The sequence below is a fragment of the Elephas maximus genome, chromosome 18, assembly GCF_024166365.1.
Source record: "Elephas maximus indicus isolate mEleMax1 chromosome 18, mEleMax1 primary haplotype, whole genome shotgun sequence".
Classification (NCBI taxonomy): domain Eukaryota; kingdom Metazoa; phylum Chordata; class Mammalia; order Proboscidea; family Elephantidae; genus Elephas; species Elephas maximus.
The window spans coordinates 71,557,354-71,583,787 of NC_064836.1; the positions used below are offsets into that span (position 1 = coordinate 71,557,354).

Sequence of the window (26,434 nt, forward strand, 5' to 3'; positions counted from 1 at the left end):
TTAATAGTAGATGCTTAATAAATTATCTGGGGATTGATTAATAGTTTTTAATGGTACCTGTATATTTAAGAACATATTGGCTATTTATTGAAATACTATAACGAGATCGTCTTAGCCCCTCTGTGATGAAGCCTGTTCTATTTCTGGCCATAGCATGTTACTTATTCTGAACCCTACCTCTCAGAACAAAAAGTACTAATTTTAAATATAAGAATCTGATGAAAATTTAGACCGTTTTCCCTGAAGAATTCATACAAGCCCACACGGCTATTATGAAACTTAAATAAAAATTCAGCGTATATAGGCAGTACCGTGCAGAAATTATGTACAGTAGCCTAGGTTCTGCTCTGAGGAATAGAATTGTAAGCTTTTTGGTTTCAGTGACTAACAAGTACTCTGTTCTCCCCTTTTTCTTTCCACTTTACTACTTTTGTTTATGGGTTTTTTATTTCTGTATTCTGATGTGTTTTATTGATAGCTTTGTACCTATGTTCATATGGAAAATGTTTACATTGGTGTCTCCTCTCTTTCGGAAATTACGCCGAATGTTAGTTCTTTGTTTGGACAGCCTTCTAGCAATCATGTCCTATGTGACTTACCTAATGAATCGTGCATCAGTGCTTTATTTTTAGAGGTGGCTATATATTTATGTTTCCTGTACTGAGGTTATTTATTTCTTGAACACCTTGCTTCTGTGGACATTTTAAAGCTTCTAAGCTCCTAGAACATCCTGATTTAATAATCAATCTCCTTCTGCAGAAAAATAAACCAAAAATACGTATATCAAAAGCCAAGTGTAGTCCACAAAATAAAATTGGTAGTTAGCCGCCAGTACCGTTTGGCTTACCCTTGCCCAGAACCATGGACTCCCTGTTTCTTTGTTGTTATACCTTTGCAATGGTTTTTGGACACTTCCTTTCCTCCAGGGAGCAAATGATATGTAGCTGCCTTAGATGCTAGATTGATCTGTTGAAGTTGCTCTAGCAGCTAATGGAGCAAATAGTAGACTAGTGGACGGTGTGTTTCCTGATGAATTTAGTTTATGGTAAGTGAAAAAAGACAATAAAAAGTTAATCATGTGAGGGGGAATAATTTGTAAGGGTGGTGTGGTGTAATAGTCCTCATGGCGCAGTGGTTAAAGTGCTTGGCTGCTAACTGAAAGGTTGGCAATTCAAATCCATCAGCCACTCTGCAGGAGAAGGATGTGGCAGTCTGCTTCCATAAAGGTATACATCATTGGAAACCCTGTGGGGCTAAGGTAACGAGACAGTTCTGCTCTGTCCTGTAGAGTCAGTATGAGTTGGAATCGACTTGGTGGCAGTGGGTTTTTGGTTTGGTGTGGTGTACTCTTGGAGTATGTATAGCCTTGGGATTAGAGGAGGGAAATTGGTGAGTAAGATGAATAACTGGTAGACTTAGATTGAAGGAGTACCTACTGAAGTTTTCCAGAAATTCAGAAAATATTAAAGTAGTCAGTGTTGGAGTGACAAGTTAGGAACGAATGACAGGTGCAAGTCCATGTTTTAGTGCTTGTGTTTTTTCAGAAGGTAAATTTTGTACTGATCACAGGTGTGATCTTATTGCTGACTTCTATTTACTTGCTTAATAACAGAAGAAAAATGATAATCATTGTTAATCGGTTCAGTGGTTAGTAGCATTTTTTCGTTTGCTTGTTCATTTTGTTTTGTTCCTGTTACCTTTTTGTATCTTAGCCCGGGTTCCTATTTGTAAAATGTAGGTTATTTTTGAACTCCTTTTCTTTCACAAGGTGGTAGTATAAATGCTGTTGAGTACCTTAGTATCCTTAGAACAAAAGCATGGTTTTATGTTTAACCTGCTCATATGTTTAAAATTTAGTTTTTCTATTTTTTCTTAAAACATTTTATTAAGGAAAAATAAATATTCTCAATCTCATGAACCGACACCCAACTTTGTGATCAGTTCATAGTATTGTTGCACCTATAATCCCATATACTTGTACTCGCATATTATTTTGAAGAAAATCCCAGATACATATCATCTGTAAGGGTTTTAACAAGTAATTTAATAAGTAATAAAAATTTCAAAGTAAGACACGGCAAGTTAAAAGCGTATGTCTCGGGCTGTGTACAGAGGATTGGCTGTTTAGAGATGGTTGGCTGGAGATTTCCATGTAGTATAATAGTAGACCAGTAGGCAGTAGAAGTAAAACATAAGGCTTGGAAAACAAAACAAAACAAAAAAGTTACAACTTCAGTTAAGCATCTTATGCTTTGACAAAACATTCATTCCCATAATTGCTCTTTCCCAAGTGCATGCTATGTATTTAGGTCATGAACTACCAAAATAAAATATTTGTTACAGAGCTTGTTTTTTTTTTTTTTTTTTTCTCATCTAATAATATTTAGGGAAAGGGGTAGATAGAATTTTTTGAAAAGGTTGTGTTATTTATTTTGCTTTTCTTTTTGCCTTTTGTCCTCCTGATTTTAAAAGTAAAAATATAAGTAGAGAGGAAATTAAAATTATCTATAATATTGTGTTCAGAGAGATACTGTTAACACTGTAGATTGTATTTACACACATATTTCTCTGTCTTGTATTTTTTTTAGACCTCGTTGACTTTAAAAAGGAAAACAAGGTTTTTTTTTGTTGTTCTTCTGTTTCTCTTTGTTGTAGATACCATGGATGGTAGAGAGGAAAAACCTGCTGCTGCTGATTCTTCTGGAAAACAGTCTACTCAAGTTATGGCAGCAAGTATGTCAGCTTTTGATCCCTTAAAAAACCAAGATGAGATCAATAAAAATGTCATGTCAGCATTTGGCTTGACAGAAGATCAGGCTTCAGGTAAGGTAGCATGTTTGTTAGTCCCCCTTCTCTTCTTGTTTGTCATGTCCTGTCACCTCGTTCCTTTGCTGCTGCTTTAATTGAAGGTTAACTTAGATGTGGTGAAGTTTACAGATCTAAACAGTTCAGTTCAATAATGTTTTATATATATATCTACCTGTACAAACACCAAATAGATCAAGATATAGATGCTTTCCAGCACCCCAGAAGGCTTTCTTGTGCCCTCTACCAGTCAGTACCACCCTCCCCTTTAAAGGATAGCCACTCTTTGCTTCAGGTATATTTTATGCAAAGTAAAATTTTGAAACTTATTTTTTTTATCTGAACTATGCCATAATTTTATTTCAGATTCATTGCAGAATTTAAATTATATTTGATAGGTTTTATCTTCTGTGATCTTAGAGAAATTGAAATTTAAACAGGTTTCTGGTTAAATTACTTCAGTGGAGAACGTACTTTTACATGAATAAGTTTTTAACCTTAAAACAGCATCTGTACTGTGATTTATGCTTTTGTATTTTGGTTGTCATGTTCAGCAGCATCATCTGCTTTCTCATTTTTGGATTCCAGTTACACATGCTGGAGAGCTTGATACTGTCCGATGAGTCTCTGAGATCTGTTCATTTTCCTCAGTCTTTTTTCTCTCTTCAATTGGATGATTTCTGTTCAAATTCACTAATTCTTTTTTTCCATCTTCAATCTGCTGTTGAACCTTTCTAGTGAGTTTTTCATCTCATTTATTGTACTTTCAGTTCTCGAATTACTATTGGTTCTTTTTATAGCTTCCATTTCTCCATTGAGATGCTTGACTTTTTGTTCATCAAAGCCATATTTTCCTTTAATTCTTTCAATATGTTTTTTAGTCTTTAAAAATATTTATAGCAGCTGCTTTGAAATATTTGCTACATCCGACACCTGGGCCTATTTGGAAACAGTTTCTGTTGACTGCTTTTTTCCCTGAGTATGTGGGTCATGTTTTCCTTTTGGTTGAAATCTAGACATTGAGGTTAGTATGTTGTAGTGGCTTAGGATTCTTTTAGGTTTCTTTTGAGATCGATTATTTTATGTTATGTTCTATCAGGGAGTTAACATGTGGATTCAGGCTGCTTACTCTGTCTGCCCCGTGGCATATAGCAACGGATACCTCCCCTCAGTGATTTCAGCTCTAGTCGCTGTGTTTATTGCTGAGCCCTCCTGGGTGTGTGTCTGTGTCCTGCCATGTGGTCAACGGGGATTTGGGCAGAGTGTATACTCAGATTTTGGGTCTCATTCCTGTGGTTCTTCCACTTGAGGGATTTCCCTCACTTGAGGGATTTCCCTCCTAAATTTCCAGCTGCTTGGAAGTCTGCCCTCTGCCATCAGAAGTCAGCGACACTGCTTTTTTTGTTTTTGGAGCTGTAGGGGTCAGGGCTTCCAGTTTTTACCCAGTGCAGTTCCACTGGGGAAAACTCTGCTTAGGTTTCTTCTCTTTTGTCCAGATTTTTAATTGTTACCTGTGGGATGGTTTACTTGGCTAATTTACTCTGTCATTGTTAGTAGCTGGAAATAAAGGATTTGGTCTGTTCATTCTCTTTTTATTTGAGACTTTTATGAGATTATCCACTAAAAAGAAAATGAAATTCAGAAGAGACATTTTTGTATGTGATAATGTGTTTTTGCAAAAAAGAGAAAACATCAGATAAATGATGCAGCTGAAAAACACCTAGAGCAACTGAGATATGAATTAATGTTCTAGCTAATATTTAAGACTGGAACGGATTCTCTCCGTCACTTGTTGGAGTCCTGGGCGTTGTGAGGCAGACAGAAAGAATCAGAAAGCCTGCCCAGAAGAGCTGGTAGTTTAAGGGATGATGAGGCTTGTTAAGAAATGCAAAGTAGAAGTTGGTAAGGGTAATAATAAAAGTAATCTGTATAGAAGGTCAGAAGTAGAAAAATATTTACAGACCAAGATTTGCGAGAAGTGTAGGATTGTAACTGATTTTAAAGGATTTTAGTTATATCTAGATACGTGAAAATGGGGTAGGGATTGAGGAAATAGCAATAAATGAAATGGAGGTGGAAAGAATACTAGATATATTGTGGGAGTATGGAGGAGGTCAGATCAGCTGAGGGAGTGGAGCACATGAAAAGAACAATTGTAAGAAATGTTTGAACCCTTGATTTATGGGCAGTGGAGACCCACTGAAGAATGAAATGATACTTTTGGTGGATGTATAAAATAGATTGCATGAGAGTGAGAGGATATTAACATTGCAGGGGTGAAAATTGGCTTTTCCAAGGCGAGGTTAGGACTCAGAAATATAACACTCCAGTTGTGGCTATAGATTCCTAAGATACTGGAACAGATGCAAAAATAAATGACAGATGTTGTTAGTTACTGCTGAGTCGATTACAATTCATGGTGACCCCATGCGTGCGGGGTAGAACTGCTCCATAGGCTGCCAGGCCTGTCTTCCAAGGTGCTTCCAGGTGGGATCGAACCACCAGCCTTTTGGCTAGTTGTTTAGTGCTTAACTGTTCGCACCACCCAGGGACTCCTAAAAGTACATACACTTAATGTAAAAAGCTGCATTTGTGGCGATGTACTTATTCTGTAGTACTTTTAGTTTCTGGCTTTTAAACAGATCTTTTTTTTTTTTTTTATTAATTGAGCTTGATAGAGGAAAGGCAGGCAGCATATTAGGTACTGAATTGACTCTTCATGACCATCCAGGGCCACCCAGTGCTCCTGCAGAAGACCGTTCAGGAACGCCTGACAGCATCGCGTCCTCGTCCTCAGCAGCTCACCCACCAGGAGTTCAGCCACAGCAACCACCGTATACAGGAGCGCAGACACAAGCAGGTCAGATTGAAGGTAAAACAGAGCTTAGAGCACGTGTGCAGAATGACACGTGTGCAGCAGTGTTTATGGCAGCGTAGCTGGAGTGGTAAGCAGCTTAAATATGCATTCATGCTGTGAACAGAACTGTGAAAACTTGAGTTACTGATGTGGTATTTTTTTGGGTTAAAAAATAAGTAGAAAATATGTTAGTATACTTCCAGTTACTGTAAGGAGAAAAACCTAGAAAGTGTGAATATAAATACAGGGAGAAAGATCAGGGAAAAGTCTTACCCGTCAGTAGTGACCCCCCGGGAGAAGAGCAGAATTGGGAAGGGGACGTCTCACTTTATTTTGCATTATACTCGGGTATTAATTTATCTCCTTCTGCTCTCCCCATGCCTTCAGTGGCAGTATGTGTATTATTTTTGTAATTAAAAAAGATTTTTAAAATAGAAACTTATGAAACAAAACTTTAGTTAAATGTAGTGTTTTGGGACAATTAATAGCCCTGTATGTTTTTGGGCAGTTAGCAACAAAACATTTCTTTTGTAGAAAAGCAATGTAATTTTAAGCCAGACTTTTCTTCTCTAAATAATGTGACCTTGGATGAATGATTTAGTCTCTCTGGGTTTTGATGTTCTCTCACTGTAAAATATGAAAATTGGATGAAATGTAACTTGAAAGCTCAGTGTTTAAAACAGATAAAAGGGTCATTGCTCTGGTTAAAGGGGATTGAGGGCTCCAAGCCCAGACTAACAGGCTCTAAGGTGCCTCATTTTAACCTTGGAGCTCTGCAGAGCACAGCTAAGAAATACTCGCTGATCTCTGAATATTACAGCATGATTCCTTTGAATTGTCCGTGCATGTTATGGCCTTTAAGATTACAATTACACGTTTTACTTTAAAACAAACACCAGGTGGTGCTCTTACTATGTGTAGAAAGGGACAAGTTGGCAGTGTGATATATTTTCAGCTCCAGAAGCAAGCTGAGGGTGTTATTCATTTAAAAGAGCGTAGCCTAAAATGAACTGGTCACGTTGGAATAGTGGCGTTTCATCTCGTGATCATACTGTCAGAGTTCTCACTGGGTCAGTATTAGGCATTAGGAGCTAGCACAGGACATTTTGCTGATGAATGAATGGTGTGGGGAGAGGTCTTAGGGCTTCAGCCTCTTCTCAGCCAGCCTTAGTCAAGTAGTTTCCTTTGTACAGAGATGCAACAAGGACAGAACAGACTTTAACTGAAGCAGATACGGGCTGAAAGAGAGGGGCAGAAGCAGAGTTTGGCTATGAGGAGAGTTTAACAGCTCTATCAGGTGGACTGAAACTGTTAAAAGCATTCCATTTTAAGCAGCGTATGCTATTTGGTAAAACTGGACATCCAACTGCCACTCTACAGTGTTTGCTGCTCACTTACAAAGGAATGAAATTTAACTCCATTAGTAATATCTCAACTTATTCTATCAAGGATTTATTTTACTTTAAAGACTCATTTTCATGTAAGTAAAAATTAAAGATAATACACAGTGAAAAGCTTTCCTACCGCCGTAAGTGCCCCTAGCAGCCAGGCACCCTTGTCCAAAGGCATGAAATGAATGTTGCTTGATGTGCATTTAATTCCTTTAGAGCGACATTAATTGCATGCTTTGTTAAAACTGTTAACTTTTTATTAAAATGTACAGCATAAAACCAGTATAGTTAATAATAGGACGTTAGTCAGTAGATTAGCGTTCTGGGGGTGAAATTCCAGATCAGTGCTGTCCAAAGGAGATATAATCGAAGCCCTCAAATAAGTTAAAATTTTCTATTAGACACATTTTAGAAAAGTTAAAAAAAAAAAAAAAATTTTTTTTTTAATTTATTTAACTCAGTATATCCAGTATGTCAGCATGGAACTATTATTAAAAAGTTACTAATGGTTTCCTTTTTTTTCTTACTTCATAATGGAAATCTGGTATACGTGGGCACTGATTTGAAAGGCTTCAGAACACAAACAGCACAAACGTTACAGTTCAGATGAGCCACGTTTCAGGTGCTCAGGGCCACTTCTGGCTAACGGCTCTTGTATTGGTATTGTTGTTAGTTGCTATCGAGTCTGTTTAGACTCAAGCTTAATCCATGGTTAGAACAACTGTAGAGAAGTAGAGATGGTGAAGACATGAACCCGTAAACCCTTGTTTAAAAATCACAGGTAATAATAATATCTCAAACGTTTTCTCCATAGGAACTGTGGTCTGTTGACCCCAAATAGGGCTCCCATTTCCTAGGACGTATCCCCGGTGTTAAGCAGGTCTGCTATTAGAAGTGCAGTGAGGAACCGTTTAAGCTTTAAAAGATTCTTCATGATTGAATAGGATATTCAGATGACAGGTATACCTTGAAAACCAACAGTTGTCAAATTCCAGAAGTTTTTTGAGGTCTGAAATGAAAGAATGCTGTATAATTCCTTCTACCAGAGGTTCAGTTCACATGGTAACAAAAAAGGTCCAAATAATGAAGACAGTAAATATGATGCTTTGGGAAAGATTTAGAAGCCATCAGTGGTGTATATCCCTTGTCTCAGATTTTTTATTTTGCTACTCACTTTTTCTGGAACATAGAATTATTCTCAATGCTTATCTGTTGGCAGTTAGATTTGAAAACATTTGTTTTTCTGGAGTACATGAAGTGGTAACCACTAGTGTTACGTCATGTAAATAGTCTTCTGTTCGTTGCCAATTGGGGTTGAGTTCTCTGCAGTTAACCCACGGCAGAGCAGCCACACTTGGTGAACTCATTCTGGTTTTCATATACATTGAAAGGGAAACATATTCTCGTAAATTGCTATGTAGTTTGTGTGTGCTTGGATGGGGAGAGAATGTAAGTGTACCTTTAAAAATTTGTCGGCCAAGGTAAACCTACCCCTTTTCCTTGTATTTTTTGTTTTGGTAATTTTATTTTTTAGGTCAGTTGTACCAACAGTACCAGCAACAGGCCGGTTATGGTGCTCAGCAGCCGCAGGCCCCACCCCAGCCTCCACAACAGTATGGTATTCAGTATTCAGGTGAGCAGGTGTTGACAGAGGCTTGGCTTATGTTTTTGAGCTGTTTCTATACTCATTAAACTTTAAGCTTTCTCTTAATTCCTTGATTTGTGGTACTTACATTATCATAGTGGGTATTAAGTCTTTATTTATTGGAAGAAATAACATATTTTACTTTTAAGCTTTTTACATCTTTTTTAACCCTAAATCAACATTTCAGTTTTCCACTTGGCAAAATCTAGCGGATGATCCTGTAGTAACTTGTCACATAAAAAAGGTTCCATTACAGCACAAAACCATCTGTTACTAATGGGTCAGCTTCTATTTAAGTGACTTAGAACTGCAAAAAGCGCAAGATTTTTTCCCATTATGTGTTAACACAGGCACTCTTGTTACGTATAATGAACTCTCAGTTAGCTGTGGGAGTATTAATAGTTTTCTCATACATGGAAAGGTGATCGCACTACAAGAACTAAATTAAGCTACTTCAGTTTTTTAGTCTCCTGAAAGTATTTAGGAAGAATATCATAAAAATAGGATTGTTTAAAACCTAATTCAGGCAACTATAAGAACATTAAGCTTGCCCCCCGCCCCATTTTCAAAAATAGGCATTCTGGCTATTTTGTTTTTGTTTTACCATCTAGCTACTGAAGAGTATCCATTTTTAAGTGTGATCAATCTCTTCAGCACAGCTTTGGTTAAAATTCAGGTAATTTTTGGATTCTTTATAGTAGAGAGTTTGTGTCCAACTCTTTTTACAGCCAAAGATTTAAATATCAAAATTTCAACTTCAATTAAAAATAATTCGTGTAAGTTGAGTCTTTTGTAAGTTCTGTTTTATGGGGTTTTATAATATCAACTAGAGCAGGAGTCAGTAAACTATAGCCCACAGACCAAATCTGGCCTGTCACCTGTTCTTGTGAATAAAGTTTTATTGGAACATGCTCATTCATTCCTGTATTGTATCTATTGTTTTGGCACTAGAATGGCAGAGTTGAGTAGTTGCAATAGACACTATATGGCTCACAAAGCTTGAAATACATACTGTTTGGCCCATTACAGAAAAAAGTTTGCTGACTCCTGAACTGGACAATAAAAATCTAATTAATTGGAGATTGACATTTTTAACGTGTAGTAATTTTATTGGAACTGTATGTGCTGTAATGTGATATAACCTGTAACTGCTAGTAATTGTATAAGTGAACTTACCGTATTTTTACACAAATAACGTCTGCCTTGTATGTCTGTCTGTCAGCTGCTCCCTCCCCACCATGAGATGTTTTCATAAGCACCACTCCCAATTTTTTTTTTACATTGCTGTAAAAAAAAAATTAGCGTAGCAGGCTTATGAAAGTTCCTTGCAGTGGGAGGGAGTGTTTGGTAAACAAACGTAGAAGGCATGTGTTATTTGCGTAAAAATACAGTAAGCTTGGATTATGAGGTTAGGGGAAAAGTTATTTTTAGAATGCAGTTTTTTTTTTTTTAATGAAAAAAATCGAAGTGTTAATTATATAGTTTGTAGAAAAGACCTATATAGTTTGTAGAAGATAATCTAATTCAGGGTACTTCAGCGCTCATTGTGCTTTAGAATCACCTGGAGAGCTTTTTGAAAGTTACAGGTGCCTGGGTCTTACTCTCAGATTTTATTTCATTTGGTCAGGTATAGGGCGCAGGCTTTGGTATTTAGTAAGCATTGCAGGCCATTTTATGTGCAGCCAGGGTTTGAGAGCACCGATTGGGTCCCACTCCCCCATTTGCCAGATGAGGCTGTTGTGGTGCTCACTGAGATTGTGATATGTCCAAGGACACACAGCCATTCTGTGGGGAGCTGGCCCAGAACCCAGTTCTGGCTTTGCAGTTGAGTACTTCGCTGCTGCATTCTCCAGCCTAGACCAGGGCTTGGCGGACTTTCTCTGTAAAGGACTAGTGAGTGAGTCCATATGACACCCTGGCCTAGGCTATTCATTTAATCAAAGGAAGCCCAGGATTTCCATTTCTTGCAGTTTCTGACGTTCTTCACCAGCGCCATTCATTTTTTTCGTTTTGTTTTCCAGGGGAAGGGGCACTGGTGGGAGGGAGACTAGACCCGTGATGGAAGTGCTGCATTGCCACCAAGACTAGTAGCCTGCTAATGAAACAGCACCTTTGGGGTAGTTTCCTCTCCAGAGCCATAATTAAGGATCTAGGCCCTTCAAGACTCATTTAAAAAGCTTGTTTAGATTTCAGTTGCCACGATAAAAAGGCAGCGTTTTCAAATTTTTTATGCAGAGTTTTAAATTGAATAGACATTTACAGCAGAAAAGCTGAATCCTTCTGTTTCTCCAAAAACTTGTAATAAAAAATGAAGTTAAAAAAAATTTTTTTTAATTAAAGGATAGGAAAAATTGTATGACATTTGAGATTTTATTGTAAATTTATTTCAGTTCTGTATTGAGATGCTACCATGAGTTAAATGCTCTAGATATTTGATTTATTGAAAGTTAAGCTTGTTCTTGAAGTCAGGGTCTTCACTCTCAGTAAATTTTAGTTTTCTCCAAATTTTTATCTTTGTATTTCTGACTCCCTCATCACTTTAACTTGAATTTTATTGAGAGATACAGAGATAGTCAACTAAAACCTCTGCTGGGAGACTTAAGCGATGGTAATGTTGGACCATCTTTGACACTGTTGGTTTGCCGGTTCCCTGTGACCTTTTCCAGTTTTGTTCATGGACTATGTCAAAAAGGTTTCTTTCATGAGTAAATTTTGAACCCAGGTTCAAGGTGAGTTCAGAATATACTCAAATTCATTCAATCCTTTTTTTTTTTAAATGCAGGGTTGTACATATGTTAATAATTTTCTTATGTATCTGGTGTTTACTGCTGACAGGATTCCAGTCAATGGAGAGGTTTCATTGCAAGTAGCTGCAGGTGTGTTTCATGGTAGAGATAAAAGTTTTCAGTGAAGCAGACTTTGTCTTTTGAAAAAAAAAATTACAGCCTAGTAAATGATGAATTTGTGGGGCAATATGGTTTGATGGTATGCTTTTTGTGTGTTATGCTGTTACTATTAAAGTCAACATTTTGAGTTGTAAAAGGTAAAAGTATCAGATGTTAAATCTAAAAGAAACGAAAGATTTTAAGAATTTTGAAAATGGGTACTGAGAGTTTGTTAAGTGGCTTAGTTCTAATAGTTACGAATAAACCTTAAAGTACCTCATGAGCATGATAGGATGTTATTTATGGTATTGTTTCATTTAAAAATACTCATTCTCTGCATCGTGTTTTCTTTGGGACTGGTATTTAATTAGGCCTCCCCTCAAAACCAGCTTAAGGACTACTCAGCTTTTGCATTTTTGGTGTTCCTAGAAAGTACAAAGTATAACAACTAACTCGTGCATTTATGAGTATCTATTTTATTCTGTACTAGCGGTTATGCTCTTAGGATTTTATACTCTAGAAGCAGTTGTAATGAAGTATGTGATGTGTGTAGTGGTTTAAGATTGGTGGGTTTAAAAAATGACCTATTTGGTCTTGAAATAATATTACATGATAAAATCTACAACTCTGCTTGCTACGTAAATATCTGTAACGAGTTTGTTAAACTTCTTACCGGTTTTGGTCTGTAACACTAAATACTGATTCTCCTCATTCTCTGGAAAACTTGTAGCAAAAGAAAAATAAAACCGTGTATGTAATTTATTTTGCCTTTACAGCAAGCTATAGTCAGCAGGCTGGGCCCCAGCAACCTCAGCAGTTCCAGGGATATGGCCAGCAACCAACTTCCCAGGCACCAGCTCCTGCCTTTTCTGGTCAGCCTCAACAACTGCCTGCTCCACCTCCCCAGCAGTACCAGGCGAGCAGTTATCCTCCACAAACTTACACTACCCAGACGTCTCAGCCGAATTACACTGTGGCCCCTGCCTCACAACCTGGAATGGCTCCAAGCCAACCCGGGGCCTATCAAGCAAGACCAGGTTTTACTCCACCTCCTGGAAGTACCATGACCCCTCCTCCCAGTGGGCCTAACCCTTATGCACGCAGCCGTCCTCCCTTTGGTCAGGGCTATACCCAGCCTGGACCTGGTTATCGATAAGGAGGCTCAGCTACACTGATGAATGCAGCTGTTCACCTCCTAAAAGACTCCACTACTGTTGTCAAGTTCAGAAATTTAAAAACAGCAGAGCATTTTTTATGATACCATTGTTGCTGTTCAGTGAAAGTGTAATTAATTTGCTGGAACACAAAGACCAAAATGACAATTTCTTTGTTCCCCTGCTTTAAAATGTAGCAGCTTCCTAGTTATTTTATTTTGGAACACTACTCTGAAATCTGTGTAAGGTGATTGACTTTCTAGTTTGCCTTGTCCAGAGGATATTAAAAATGATAGGTGTAGCCATCTTACTTGGCTTTTTATTAACATGATAAATGATGTACTAAAGTAGGTCCCTTTGAGAAGACAACTAGATATTATGAAATGTAACATTGATAGGCTAATAAAGATGATTGAATCCATTAGTGGTCTTGTAATTTAATTTAGTTATTAAATATTTATATATATACACAACTAAAAAGCAAAGTTTTTTCAGAAACCCTTGTCAGTGTTTTTCCTTAAAATGAAGTATAAATATTTCAACTTAGTTTTCTATTCAAAGAAACAGTACCGTTTTTTTTTTTTTTTTTCTGACTCTGAATGTAACAATCATTGGCTTAAGAGAAGAAATTAAACTTTAAGAGGGTTTTACAGGAAGAATGATGAGCTTAGGCTATAAACACAGTAGATAGATACAAAGAAGTTTTGGTAGGTCCTGAATAACTTTGATTTTCCTTCCTATAGAGATGAAAAGTATAGTTATGTTTACTGATGAACCAATCAGAAATTAAGTATTCAGCTTTAAAAAAAAAAAGTGCAGAGTTTTAAAAAACAAAATCACAGCGTTGATAAAAATGAAGCATGTTGAAAGCTGAGCACAGGAAAGGTTGTCTCAGAACGAGGCTGACACTGCAGCATCACATCCCCCCCCCACCATGAAGGGAAACAATACAGTTTAACAAAAACGAGTTAATTTTTATTACAAGCTTATGTTAAAACAATTATGAAAACATCTTCGGCATTCATGCATAGAGGTCTTATGTATAAATACAGACTGACTAGCGGGGAGCCCATGATGCATTGTTTCTGTACTCAGACTTCACAGTCCATTTGCACACAACTTGATCAGATTAAAAACATGAGGACGATACCTGCTTAAAGGTATTTGACAAAAAAGTACACTCAGACATTACAACAACATCTATCCGGTAGAGAAAGTACAAAACGTATCTTTTGAAACAGATTCTGTATTCCATTTTCGGCTGAAATGAAATTTACTGATGCAAACAAAATCTTTTCAATAATTTGTTAACATTTAAAGACATGCATGCTAGTGTGTTACTTAAGCTCTTCGGAAAAAGCTACTCAGCTGTTTGTTAGTAAAAAATTGAAGTTTAACTAAATATTAGAGGACTTTTTTCCCCAGGTATATATGCTGAAGATAATTTGATCCAATAAGTTAAACTAAGTAGAGTTTTATGGAAGCAACTTAACCAGTAGAAAGCGTATACATTAATAAAAGTAATTCTTTCAAAAAGTATATTAAAAGTTTTTTTGATGTCAATTTTGTCATAAAAGTATCTGAAAACATCATTACAACAGTGTGATAAATAATATACAAATGATCTCTTAAAATACCATGAATAGGGAGCCAGCTTCCCCAAAAATGTTACTTTGTTAATGTTAATATCTTGCTTTCATAAAATGACTTTGTAAAACCTGATAAATATTCTCAGCAGTTTTTTCTAATAAACATCTACTATGGCAATTAAACTTTAAACTTTTATACATAGTAAACAAAACAGCTTTAAATGAATGTGACAAATACACCATAGTGTTTGCTTTTTTGTCTTGTTTTTGCCATGAGGAAATAAAAGGCACTTTTCAGCATGGTGGCAGGATTTACCATTTCCCAGGTATTGTTGTCCCACATTCATACCACTGGACATAATTGATTTGGGTGTGACCACCTATTTCTCCAAACTGGACAGGTTCCTGGCGAACTGCTCTGTAATAGCCTAAGAGGGAAAATAATTTAATTTTAATATCTGCTAGGTTATATTTTTGCCCTCACTGTTCATAGATTGAAATATGTCACTGCATGACTGAGGGTGACTCTGAGTAAAGCAGTATATTTAAGAAAACAGCAACAGAGGCCCAGGTATCTCCTGAAGCAGTAATGGCTGGCTAGAATTGGGCACCTGAAGAAGGATGACATTTGCTTACCAGGTTAGGATGGGACAGTTGGTAGTGTGAGAGACAGCTGAGAAGGGGCAGGAGTCAGAGGGGTGTTTTTTTTTTTTTTGAGTGTCGTTGACTGTACTCAGTATAGCTCTCTACGCCTTACCTGAAAGAGTTCATTCTGCACATTAAAGACTAGCAGTGTCTGTGAAGAACTGACCGAAGTAACGGTGTTAAACTAGAATATTAGGAATACAACAAGAGGGTTAAACTTTAATCTTAGTGATACCTCCCTTAGTGTATACTATATGACTAGAAAATTTCCCTGTGAAATGTTAGAGAAATATACAAAATTTACAGTGTTTTATATACCAGTTACCTTGAGGCGGAAACCCTGGTGGCGTAGTAGTTAGGTGCTACGGCTGCTAAACAAAGGGTTGGGAGTTCGAATCTGCCAGGCGCTCCTTAGAACCTCTGTAGGGCAGTTCTGCTCTGTCCTATAGGGTCGCTATGAGTCGGAATCGACTCGCCGGCACTGGGTTTTGGGTTCCCTTGAGGCAGCAGTTTCAACTGCCTGTTAGTGGATTCACAGACTTACTGAATCATCTTTTAATACGGTTGATACTTTCAAGGGTAGGTAAGCAAAATGTGTTGCTGAAAGCCTGTAATCCTAATTTAAAGTATTAAATCATTACCGAGAACCTTTGGGCGGTTCCCAAGTAACATGGACAATAATTTTCCCATTACTACACAGTCTGTTTCAGTCCTTGTCAGGCAGCTTCGTGCTAACGTTGTCTTCGGCAAGTTAACAGAGGTTACTCATTTCTCAACAGAGTTGTTCTATTTTAATTGTATTCATACCAAATAATTTATAAGGCAAATAAAACTTTTTTTTCCATTTATGGTAGTAAAGCTTTTTTTTTGAGAGTAAAGTGATGCAGGTGATGCTGAGTATGACAGAAACCATAAAGGTAAAACATGCATGATTTAAGTTTGGGAAACGTTGCTTTTTTATAGCTGGTTCTGCAGATTCAGATATTCTTGAAGTAGAATGCGTTTATATGTGTGCCTGTATACTTTCCCTTAGGTCCAAGAGTGGAGCCATAAGGCCTGGGAGGAAAGTTGAGAAACTTAGGTAAAGTCTGAATTTTTTCTAGTAAGGTAATTTGAGCAGTAGTACTACAGAATTACTTTTAAATTGTTTTCCTTTCTGGGTTAATCTGCAAAATCCTCTTTGGAGGAGGACCAGAAAACATACCTTCTTTGATGGGTAACTGATCAGAAGTGAGTTGCTGTCCTGTGCGTCCATCTAAAAATGAATCTACAAACTGGCAGTGATCTTCTCCGTGACCCCTCTGATCACCTATGTTATAGAATTTTCCTGAAGAACCAGAAATTAAAAGGATCATGAAATGTTACTTTCTCTGATACATAACAGTTCTGAAATCATAACATCCTTTCAAACAGTCAGTCTTCCCTGGTCTTGTTTTTCCCTTGTCCCTGACATTCTAGTTAAAACTCCCAGTGTGCTTTGCCTGAACTGCTGGAATAGTCTCCTAACTGGTCTCCCTTTTACTCTTGCCTCCCCGTAGTCTTCCTCCCCTCCCCTTCCCAGAGGTTAGTGATCCTTCCAAAATGCTAGTAAGATAATGTTACCCTCCTCCTAAGGTGATGTTACCCTCCTCCATAAATCCAGCAGTTTCCCATTAGACTCAAAATTCAAAGTCCTCACCGTGGTTCAAAAGCCCCACGTGATTTCACACCTGCCTGCATGTCGATCCCGATCACTTAGAGTGCTCCCGTTTTCAACCTCAGCCACACACACACACACACGAGGAGCAGGCGTGTTCTGCCTCAGGCTTTGCCCTCTACTTCTAACACTTCATCCCTAGATCTTTGCAAGGTTGGTTCCTTCTAATAATTTTCTTCCTAGCCCAAGTGTTGCCTTTTCAGAGGGGCCTTCCCTAATCATTTCTAGCTGAAGAAGCTTCTAGTATCTGTTCAGCCATTCTCTCTCACCCTTTTAAAAAAGCTTTTTTCAGAGCACTTCTGAGAAATATATTTACATACTTGTCTCTCCCTCAGCACTAGATTGTAAGCTACATGAAAGGAATGTGTCTTCTTGTGGCTTTGTCTACAGCACCTGGAACAGTGTCTGGCACAAAGTAGATAACATTTGTTGAATGATTGAACAAAAATCTACCTATGTTGGGCCCAGCCTTATGTGTTTACTTGTATTTTTTACTTATGAATATAGAAAATTATAATCCATGAGAATCTGGAGCAAGGGGTTATAGCCCTTCTGGTCCAGTGTTTATAATCTTTAGGCTGGCAGATTAAAATCTTAAAAAGTTGTAGTATTCCATCCACGAATATCGTTAGAAACACATTATCAATAAGCTTTTCATCCTTGGATGGCGGTAACAAATTTGAGCTTGAATGTGCTAGTGCCTGTTCATTCAAATTTCCCATGATGGCACTGCTTCAAATTGCATTTTCCATACTTTGCATACCCACCACCACCTAGTCAATTCTGACTCATAGCAACCCTATAGGACAGAGTAGAACTACCCCATAGAGTTTCCAAGGAGCGCCTGGCAGTTTAGAACTGTTGACCTCATGGTTAACAGCCATAGCACTTAACCACTATACCACCAGGGTTTCCTGCTTTCTAATTACAGCATGTCTCAAGGCCTTGTTTTCTAGATTGATAGTATTCCAGTAACAACATAGGAGGAAATTCTGTTTACATCACACCTTAATGCCTGGAAGGCTCTGTAGGAAAAGCCAAGTTACAGAGTGCTACAAAAGGGAGAGGCTCAAATCAGGCCTGGCAGCCCTGCTTACCTGCAAGGGAGTCGCTCAGGTAAATCTTGTACCTGAGAGAGTTGCATAGCTGCACTCCTACAAACTTTTTGTACCACGTCCTTTTAACATACTGCTTGCCCTTACATTCTGAGTAAGAGTCTGAATTAAAGGGTCTTTCAGTCCAGATGGCATCTCGTCCTGCTGTGTGAGGAAAACAAGGCTGGAGTTTAGTGTCTGACTCTTGGATACTGAAAAGCTTTCCTCAAAACCAAAGAAGCAGTTTGCAAAGTTCATTTCCACCTGCTGGTAACTGATTTTCTCTGCGGCCAAATACTGGGTCCAAAGATGCTATAAAGGTTTAAATAAGTGAAACCCAAATCAGGTTTCTGTCGGCAGTGAGATCTCAGCAATGTGTAGGTGCCGCAGAGCCTCTGCAGCGCTGCATGCAGACGGCCTTCTTCAGGAGCTAACTCAGATTTCTTTTTTGAACCGTAAAAGCTAAACAGCTGCTTTAACGTGACATTTAAAGTGGGTATGAAGATTAAGTTATATTTATTAAGTCACATTTGAGCTGGCCTGGTATATTGATAAAGGCAGGTTTTGGAATGTCCACCTTGCTCCCAGAACATATTTTAGGTAAACATTCACACCTGATTGCTATTCCAAGAAGAGGGACTGGAAAAAAGCAAAACCCTGCTGTGGCTATTACGTTGGGTTAGTTTAGAAAAGCGGGTAGTTGCATTCCCCTTTAGACAGGGTACTTACCAGAAACTAGCTCGCTCACCCTAGGGTCCGCTGAGGGGAGAGAGTAAACATGTTATTAGGCGTTTCGGTAGCAAGGTGAAGACCATTTTTTACAGTTGCTAAAAATTGCTAATTGCAAAGTGACAAGTTCTTGCTAAAGATTAAAAGTGTCATTTGTTTTGGAAATCCTTCTCTACTGAAGAATCTCCATTCCACCAGGTACTCGGCTGTATCTGGTGCCTGCGATTTGAGTAGTTAGGAGTCTTTGTCGTCGTTCCAGCCTTCCCTTCAATTTCAAAACCTTTCTCTCTTGGTTTACATAGAAAAACGATTGTAAACTCAGCAAGATGCCATAAACTGCAGTTGGTATAAGAATTAGGTAAATAATGCCGTGTGTACAGATGGATCTCACCGAGGAATTGGTGCTCGGAAGGTCAAATTACAAAATTTCACAGCAGCTTAGCATAAACTATCCTATCTAATGACTTTGCTCTTCGGATGTGTTGTGGTTCATTCAGCATGGCTGATGATCTAGGCATACAGGAAGAGCCTTCGTTCCCTAGATTTTTCAGCATAGATTATGCCTTCCCACCCCCACCCCCACCCCCACACTTTGATCTGATCTGTTTTTCCTACACATCAAGATAAATCAGGAAAAGCCTAAGCGGTGTTTCCCTAAGGGTACCTTCAATTTGCCTTTTTCCGTGGATAGTTTTAGAAATTCAGGATATTAAGTACACACATGGTTGAGCTGGGTTTCAAACGAGCTCCCTATGTAAAACATGGCTCTGTTGTGGCCCTTCCCATCCTTGTTGGGAATTACTGTTGATGTAATTACCTGATTCCGTACTGAATGTCACAGTGCTGCTGGCTGGCCCTTCACCAAGTGGGTTTTTGGGTTTCACCTGGAATTCATAGCTGTTTAGGGGGAAAATAATAATTGTAACATATTCTTCAGGCTTGGAAAGCAACATACAGCCCTCTTGATTCTATTTTGAAATCATAATGTCAGTGAATGGTAACGTGTTCTAGAAGCAGTTTGAAGAAAGAAAAAATGTCTTCTTAACTTTGCTTTTCAAACCAGCTTGTCTAATGTGCTCTGTAAGAAAAGGATTGAGTTAAAAAAGAGAGTTGTCTTCTAAAAACTCCGGATTAGGAGAAATAACTGGGCAGGTTGGTAGTGGACGTACACGAAAGGCATGTGGTGGACCCAGGCCGGTTCCAGCTCCAAGAAGGCTCACTTTCCTTCAGATGCCTCAGCTACTTCCTGAGGCACAGAAGTAGAAAAATTCATTTTTATTCCCTATTACACCAGCCTGGGGGTTTTTGGGTACAGCCTTGGACTTGGGTAATGCTCCTCATTGTGGGGTTGGAAAGGAATACCTAAGTCAGAACGGGATGGTGGATGGGGTGGGAATGCGGAGTGTTTAAAATGCAGATTTCTTGCCCCGCCCTACTCACTGAATCCATTTCTGAGGAATTTGTAACAGGTTCCATAGGTGAGCCCCGGACTAAGTAAGCTATGGGAACTGATGCACATGGGAATGTTGCTTTTCAAGGACTTCCTAGTTGTATCTCTGAGAACTCAGGCCGTCTGTGGGTCCCAGGAAGCCAGGGTGTCCACAGGAGGGCATGGCAGGCAGCGTTGCCTCTTGAAGAGTGTGGCCACAAGATTGAGACTTTTCTCCCAGTAAACCGGATGGGCCAGGCCCTTTACCCTTTATGGTAAAAAACAAAACTCAGATCCCTTAGAGTTAGAAGTACTTTTGATTCCATCCTTTAAAATAATGCATTAAGTTGCTGTATGGTATTTGACAAATTTGACTCATAAAATACTTAAGCAAAGCAAAATCCTTCAAAAAAAACAGGAAAGCTATTTCACATTTGCCTGAAGGTAAGGTGTTCCCGAAGGAAGCAGACTTAGCAGCAAAATATCTCTGACCACAAAACTAACCTGAACCAACCAATAGTATTGTCTGAGTCCCACATTTGTGCAGGGCTTTGAGGAGATAAATAATTCACATCTTTGAGAAGTTTGTTGTTGAGTAGCAACACAACACAAAAGACTGAAAGATACTTTATAAGTGAAATACAGAAGAATGAGAGTTCTCATAGTTTGGAAAAGAGAGCACCAAGTCAGCAGTAACCAAAGTCAGCAGTTTCTGGGGCTGAAGAGTGAGTTTCTTGATTACCAAGGCACTGCATTAAAACACTTAGAATTTAATTTGAGAGGATAGATTCTAGCGTTGTAACAGTGGCGGCCATTTTTTGAGTGCTTACTGTATATCAAAAAAAAAAAAAGTTTTTTTTCTTATTTTTACTGTGTATCAGGTGCTACATTAATCATTCCACATACATAAAGTTATTACACATAAACCCCATGAGATAGGTATTATTCTAACTTTTGAGAACAATGAGGGCCCTAACCTTGTACATTACTGCCTTTGCTTTTCCAAGCAAGCATCAGGTTCTTTGTGAAATGAGGGTTTAAACTTACCCTTCCTACCTCATGGAAACCCTGGTGGCATAGTGGTTAAGAGCTAGGGCTGCTAAGCAAAAGGTTGACAGTTCGAATTCACCAGGCGCTCCTTGGGAACCCTGTGGGTCAGTTCTACTCTGTCCTGTAGGGTTACTATGAGTTGGAATTGACTTAACAGCAATGGGTTAGGTTTTTCGGCTTCCTACCTCATACAGTTCCAGTGAGATAATGCAATTTTGTAATTTGTAAACTAAACAACTCTACAAGGTGCTATTATCACTGTCATAAGAGAATGCAGATACAAAAACACCTATGCCACTCTTTTAAATAAATCACACATGCTTAGGGAATTTTGGCATGGAGTATTTTCCAGAGAGTATTGCTGAGAGGCCTGATGGCCTTGGGGTGGGGGGTGGGGGGAGGTGGGGGGTGGGGGAAGTGGGGGGTGGGGAGCTATGGTGAATTGAAAATGGGAAAAAAATCACAGGCATCTGGACTTGGAATCAGTGGGCAACGCATTCCGTATTCCAGGCAATTGCCAAAAGCCTTGTGCTTCGGCCAAGTCTGATTGCTGAAATCATCTCCGTGTCTTCTTACTTCACGGTTATTTACACTTTAGCTCTTTTTGCAGCATGCCCACAAATGAGCTACCTTTTTTTTTTTTTGCCAACATTTTATGACACGACAAGTTTTGAAGAAATTATTTTAAACTAAGTTTAATGGGAAATTAAAGGCATATTTTTGGCCAGTTAAACCCTAAGTAAAACTATTTGTGGGGGCAAAAACTCCCAAAAAGCACACTTTTATGCATGACACCGCAGGTCTGAGAATACTGTCTCCGACTGTACCTATGAAATAAGCATAGGAATGCTATTAAAAAATTTCAGAGAACAAAGTTTCCTTGAAATAGAAGATACCCAGTGCCGTCGAGTCGATTCTGACCCATAGCGACCCTATAGGACAGAGTAGAATTGCCCCACAGAAATAGAAGATAGAGCATAAATAAAAATTTAAATACAAGGTTTAGGAGATAAATTTGAAATTTTACAAATATTAGAACAAAAAGCCAGAGATAAAAAGAGAAAATAAGAAAATTGGACTTCTATCCAAGGAATACAATGCCCAGCTAATAGGAATTTTGGAAGAGAGCACAGGGAAGAAGGAGGGTAGAAAATCACCCAGAGAGTTTCCAGACTGAAAGCGCTTACTGTGTGCCCAGCAAAACAAAACAAAACAAAAAATAGAAAAGACTAAAGCACACTACTAGCAAAATTTCAGGTTACTGTAAATCCTAAAGCTTCTGAGAAGAAAACAAGACACCCCATTCAAAGGGTCTGGAATTAGAATGACATTTGACTTTTTGAGAGCAACACGAGAAACCCGAAAATAAGTAAATGCCTTCAAAATTCTGTGAAATAATTTTTATCCTAAAAGTTTATGTCCAGCTAAACACTCTCTGAAGTATCAGAGTAGAACAAGGACATTTTAAGATGTGCGAGGACTTATAAATATTATCTTCCATAACCTTTTCCTGAGATGTGTGTCTGAAGAAATGCCACTGAACGAGGGTGTAAACAAAGAAGGAAGGAGATATGGATGGAGGAATTAGGAACCCAATACAGGAGGGGGGCAAAAGATGAAGGTGAGGAGAGATGCTGCCATAAATGAATAAATAATGACTTGAGTGACCATTTTGAAGAATAGGCTAGATATATGGATTTAATTTAGCAGAAGACACAGCTAAAATAAGTGAAATGATTGTCTCTAGGAAACAGAACTTAAGAATAGAGAGAAAATGTTTTTGTAGCGTTATTTGAGATTTAAAACCATGTACATGTATTTCTGATAAAATTTAATTTAAAAAGGCTTTTATAAGACCTACTACATCAAAACAAATATCCAAATGGAGTAGAGTCTGGGTAACAACTGCATCAAGCCTCTGGGCCCCATAGAGGGCAAGCCAGGTAAATAACACTCCTCCCAGGATGCCATGGCTGGTTCTGCCCGGGTAGGTCCCGTATCCAACCAAAACAATCCTTTCGCACCTCCCTCTCAGGAGGCGGCATGGTTCAATGGTAAAGAGTGTGGACTCTGTAGTCAAATTCACAGCTGCACTCAATATTTAATGTGTGACTTGAAGGTGCCTTAACCTCTCTGAACTTCACTTCCCTCACATATAAAATGAGGATAATGTTACTTGTGAGGAAACTATTAATAGTATGTTCACATACAAGTGTAAAAGAATCCGTGAGGATTTTTGGTGAGGATTAAAAGAGATAACACACATAAAAGCAAGGAGCCAGGCACACAGTGGTTTTAAATGTTGTCAGGTGCTGTTGAATAGGTTCCAACTCATTGCAACCCTATGTACAACAGAACGGAACACTGCCAGGTCCTGTGCCTCCTCACAATTGTTGCTATGTTTGAGCCCACTGTTGCAGCCACAGTGTCAATCCATATTATTGAGGGGTGTCCCCCCAAAATATCTGTCATCTTGGTTAGGTCGTGATTCCCTTGTATGATTGTGTATGACTGTCTACCATTTTATCTTCTGATGTGATTGCACTGTATGTTGTAAACCCTATCACTATGATGTAATAAGATGGATTAGTGGCAATTATATTGATGAAGTCTATAAGATTAGGTTGTGTCTTAAGCCAAGCTCTTTTGAGATATAGAACAGATAGGTGAGCAGAGAGACATGGGGACCTCATACCACCAAGAAGGCAGCGCCGGGAGCAAAGCGTGTCCTTTGAACCTGAGGTTCCTGTGCTGAGATGCTCCCAGACCGAGGGAAGACTGATGCATCACAAGGACCTTCCTCCAGAGCTGACAGAGAAAGCCTTCCCCTGGAGCTGGTACCTTGAATTCTGACTTTTAGCCTACTGGACTATGAGAGAATAAACTTCTCTTTGTCAAAGCCATGCACTTGTGGTATTTATGTTATAGCAGAACTAGATGACTAAGACAAGGGTCTTCCCCTTTTTCGTCAACCCTCCACTTTACCAAGCATGATATCCTTCTCTAGGGACTGGTCCCTCCTGAGAACACGTCCAAAGAACATAAGACAAAGTCTCAACAACCTTGCTTCTAAGGAGCATTCTGGCTGTACTTCTTCCAAGACAGATTTGTTCATTCCTCTGGCAGTCCACGGTATATTCAATATTTTTCATCAGCAACATAATTCAAATGCATCAGTTCTTCAGCCTGCCTTGTTCATTGTCCAGCTTTTGCATGCATATGAGGCAACGGCAATACCATGGCTTGGGTCAGGTGCACCTTAGTCCTCAAAGTGACATCTTTGCTTTTGAACACTTTAAAGAGATCTTTTGCAGCAGATTTTCCCAATGTAATGTGTCATTTGATTTCTTGACTGCTACTTCCATGGGTATGGACTATGGATCCAAGTAAAATGAAATCTTTGACAACATCAATATTTTCTCCGTTTGTCACGATGTTGTGTATTGGTCCAGTTGTGAGGATTTTTGTTTACTTTATGTTGAAGTGTAATTCACACTGAAGGCTGCATTTTTTGATTTTCATTGGTTAAGTTCTTCAAGTCCTCTTTGTTTTCAGCAAGCAAGCTTGTGTCATCTACATGTTGCAGTTTGTTAATAAGTCCTCCTCCAATCCTGATGCCATGTTCTTCATACAGTCCATGTTCTCGGATTACTTGCTCAGCATACAGATTGAATAAGTATGGTGAGAGGATACAACCCTGACAAACAAATTTCCTGATTTTAAAACACACAGTATCCCCTTGTTTTGTTTGAACGAATGACTCTTGTTCTATGTACAGATTCTGCATGAGCACAATTAAGTGTTCTAGAATTTCCATTCTTTGTAAGGTTATCCATAACTTGTTATGATCCAGACAGTCGAATGCCTTTGCATAGTCAATAAAACACAGGTAAACATCTTTCTGGTATTCTCTTCTTTCAGCTGAGATCCATCTGATATCAGCAATGATAATACTCTTTCCACAGCCTCTTCTGAAACTGGCTTGAATTTCTGGAAGTTCCCCTGTTGATGTACTGCGGCAATCATTTTTTAATTATCTTCAGCAAAATTTTACTTGGGTGTAATATTAATGACATTGTTCGACAATTTCTGCATTCTGTTGGATCACCTTCCTTTGCAGTGGGCAAAATATGGATCCCTTCCCGTCAGTTGGCCAGGTAGCTGTCTTCCAAATTTCTTGGGATAGACAAGTGAGTACTTCCAGCGTTGCGTCTGCTTGTTGAAACATCTCAATTGGTATTTCATCAATTCCTGGAGCTTGGTTCTTTACTAACGTCTTCAGTGCAGCTTGGACCTCTTCCTTCAATACTATTGGTTCTTCATCACATACCACCTCTTGAAATGGTTGAATGTCACTCAATTCTTTTGGGTACAGTGACTATGTGTATTCCTTCCTTCTTCTTTTGATGCTTTCCACGTCGTTCAACATTTTGCCCATAGAATCCTTCAAAATTCCAACTTGAGGCTTGAATTTTTTTTCTTCAGTGCTTTCAGCTTAAGAAATGCCAAGTGTGTTCTTCCCTTTTGGTTTTCTGACTTCAGGTCTTTGAACATGTCATTATAATACTTTCTTCTTAAGTCGCCAATTGAAATCTTCTGTTCAGCTCTTTTACTTCGTCATTTCTTCCATTCACTTTAGCTACTCTACATTCAAGAGAGCAAGTTTCAGAGTCTCTTTTAACATCCATTTTGGTCTTTTCTTCCCTGTCTTTTTAATGACATTTTAAATATTAAACCAAAAAACCAAACCCATTGTTGTCGAGTTGGTTTTGACACATAGCAACCCTATAGGGCAGAGTAGAACTGCCCCCTAGTGTTTCCAAGGAGCGGCTGGCGGATTTGAACTGCTGGCGTTTTGGGTAGCAGCCAAGCTCTTAACCACTGTGCTACCAGGGTTCCTTTCTAAATATTAGCTAGTATTATATTTTGTATATCTGGAGAATTAAAAAAAAAAAAGGTACCCCTATTTTATTGGAGAATTTGACAAGCACTTTCATAGGACTCTCTAGGCAGGTCTTTTCTTTTATGTCCACAATACTTGCTCTTGTGGTTGGGAGGCTATAATACAGGCATAGTCAATAGTTCACTGGAAGGATTGAAAATTTAGCAGGTAAGTCTTTCTGCTTATCATCAAAATAGCTCCAAGGTTACGGGAAAAAAAAATGGTCTTTAAGATTTCTTTGAAGACGCTACAAAACTCCAAAGCATTACCCCAGAAGAGTGGAATAATGAAATAGAGGGTAAAGCTGGAGACCAACAGTTTGAGACATTGTTAAAATCAGCACGTGAATCAAAGAAATATGTATCAATGCATAGAAAAGTGAAAAACCAGGGTTTCAAAAAGTGGAATCTGTGGTTCTTGAGGAAAACTCTATGTCAGAGAGAGGGAACCCCAACCTTCAGGATCTATCCTCAGGCTGATTTCTTCAAAAGTGGGAGAGGTGATATTAGCCTCCAGAATAACT

At 38.6% G+C, this 26,434-nt stretch overlaps 2 protein-coding genes across 22 annotated transcripts in view; one reads left to right on the plus strand and one right to left on the minus strand.

Annotated features, from left to right (window-relative positions):
• Nucleotides 1-13,172, plus strand: part of TFG (trafficking from ER to golgi regulator) — a 34,718-nt gene extending 21,546 nt beyond the window's left edge. For 2 of the 4 annotated variants that reach the window (XM_049858521.1, XM_049858522.1), the window contains exons 5-8: nucleotides 2,656-2,823; nucleotides 5,537-5,677; nucleotides 8,588-8,686; nucleotides 12,360-13,171. In XM_049858521.1, coding sequence (XP_049714478.1) covers nucleotides 2,656-2,823; nucleotides 5,537-5,677; nucleotides 8,588-8,686; nucleotides 12,360-12,739 — 788 coding nt within the window. In that variant the 3' untranslated portion in view covers nucleotides 12,740-13,171. Of the gene's footprint in view, nucleotides 1-2,655; nucleotides 2,824-5,536; nucleotides 5,678-8,587; nucleotides 8,687-12,359 lie in introns of all 4 variants that reach the window. The other 2 variants (XM_049858524.1, XM_049858523.1) reach the window with 2 other exon arrangements.
• A 502-nt stretch (nucleotides 13,173-13,674) lies between these two features.
• The window catches only part of ABI3BP (ABI family member 3 binding protein), a 301,406-nt gene continuing 288,646 nt past the window's right edge, over nucleotides 13,675-26,434 (minus strand). For 16 of the 18 annotated variants that reach the window (XM_049858519.1, XM_049858510.1, XM_049858515.1 and 13 more), the window contains 5 exons: nucleotides 19,308-19,387; nucleotides 18,491-18,520; nucleotides 17,765-17,926; nucleotides 16,176-16,298; nucleotides 13,675-14,754 (listed from right to left, as the gene is read on the minus strand). In XM_049858519.1, the coding sequence (XP_049714476.1) occupies nucleotides 14,639-14,754; nucleotides 16,176-16,298; nucleotides 17,765-17,926; nucleotides 18,491-18,520; nucleotides 19,308-19,387 (511 nt within the window). In that variant the 3' untranslated portion in view covers nucleotides 13,675-14,638. The remainder of the gene's footprint in view (nucleotides 14,755-16,175; nucleotides 16,299-17,764; nucleotides 17,927-18,490; nucleotides 18,521-19,307; nucleotides 19,388-26,434) is intronic. The other 2 variants (XM_049858506.1, XM_049858517.1) reach the window with 2 other exon arrangements.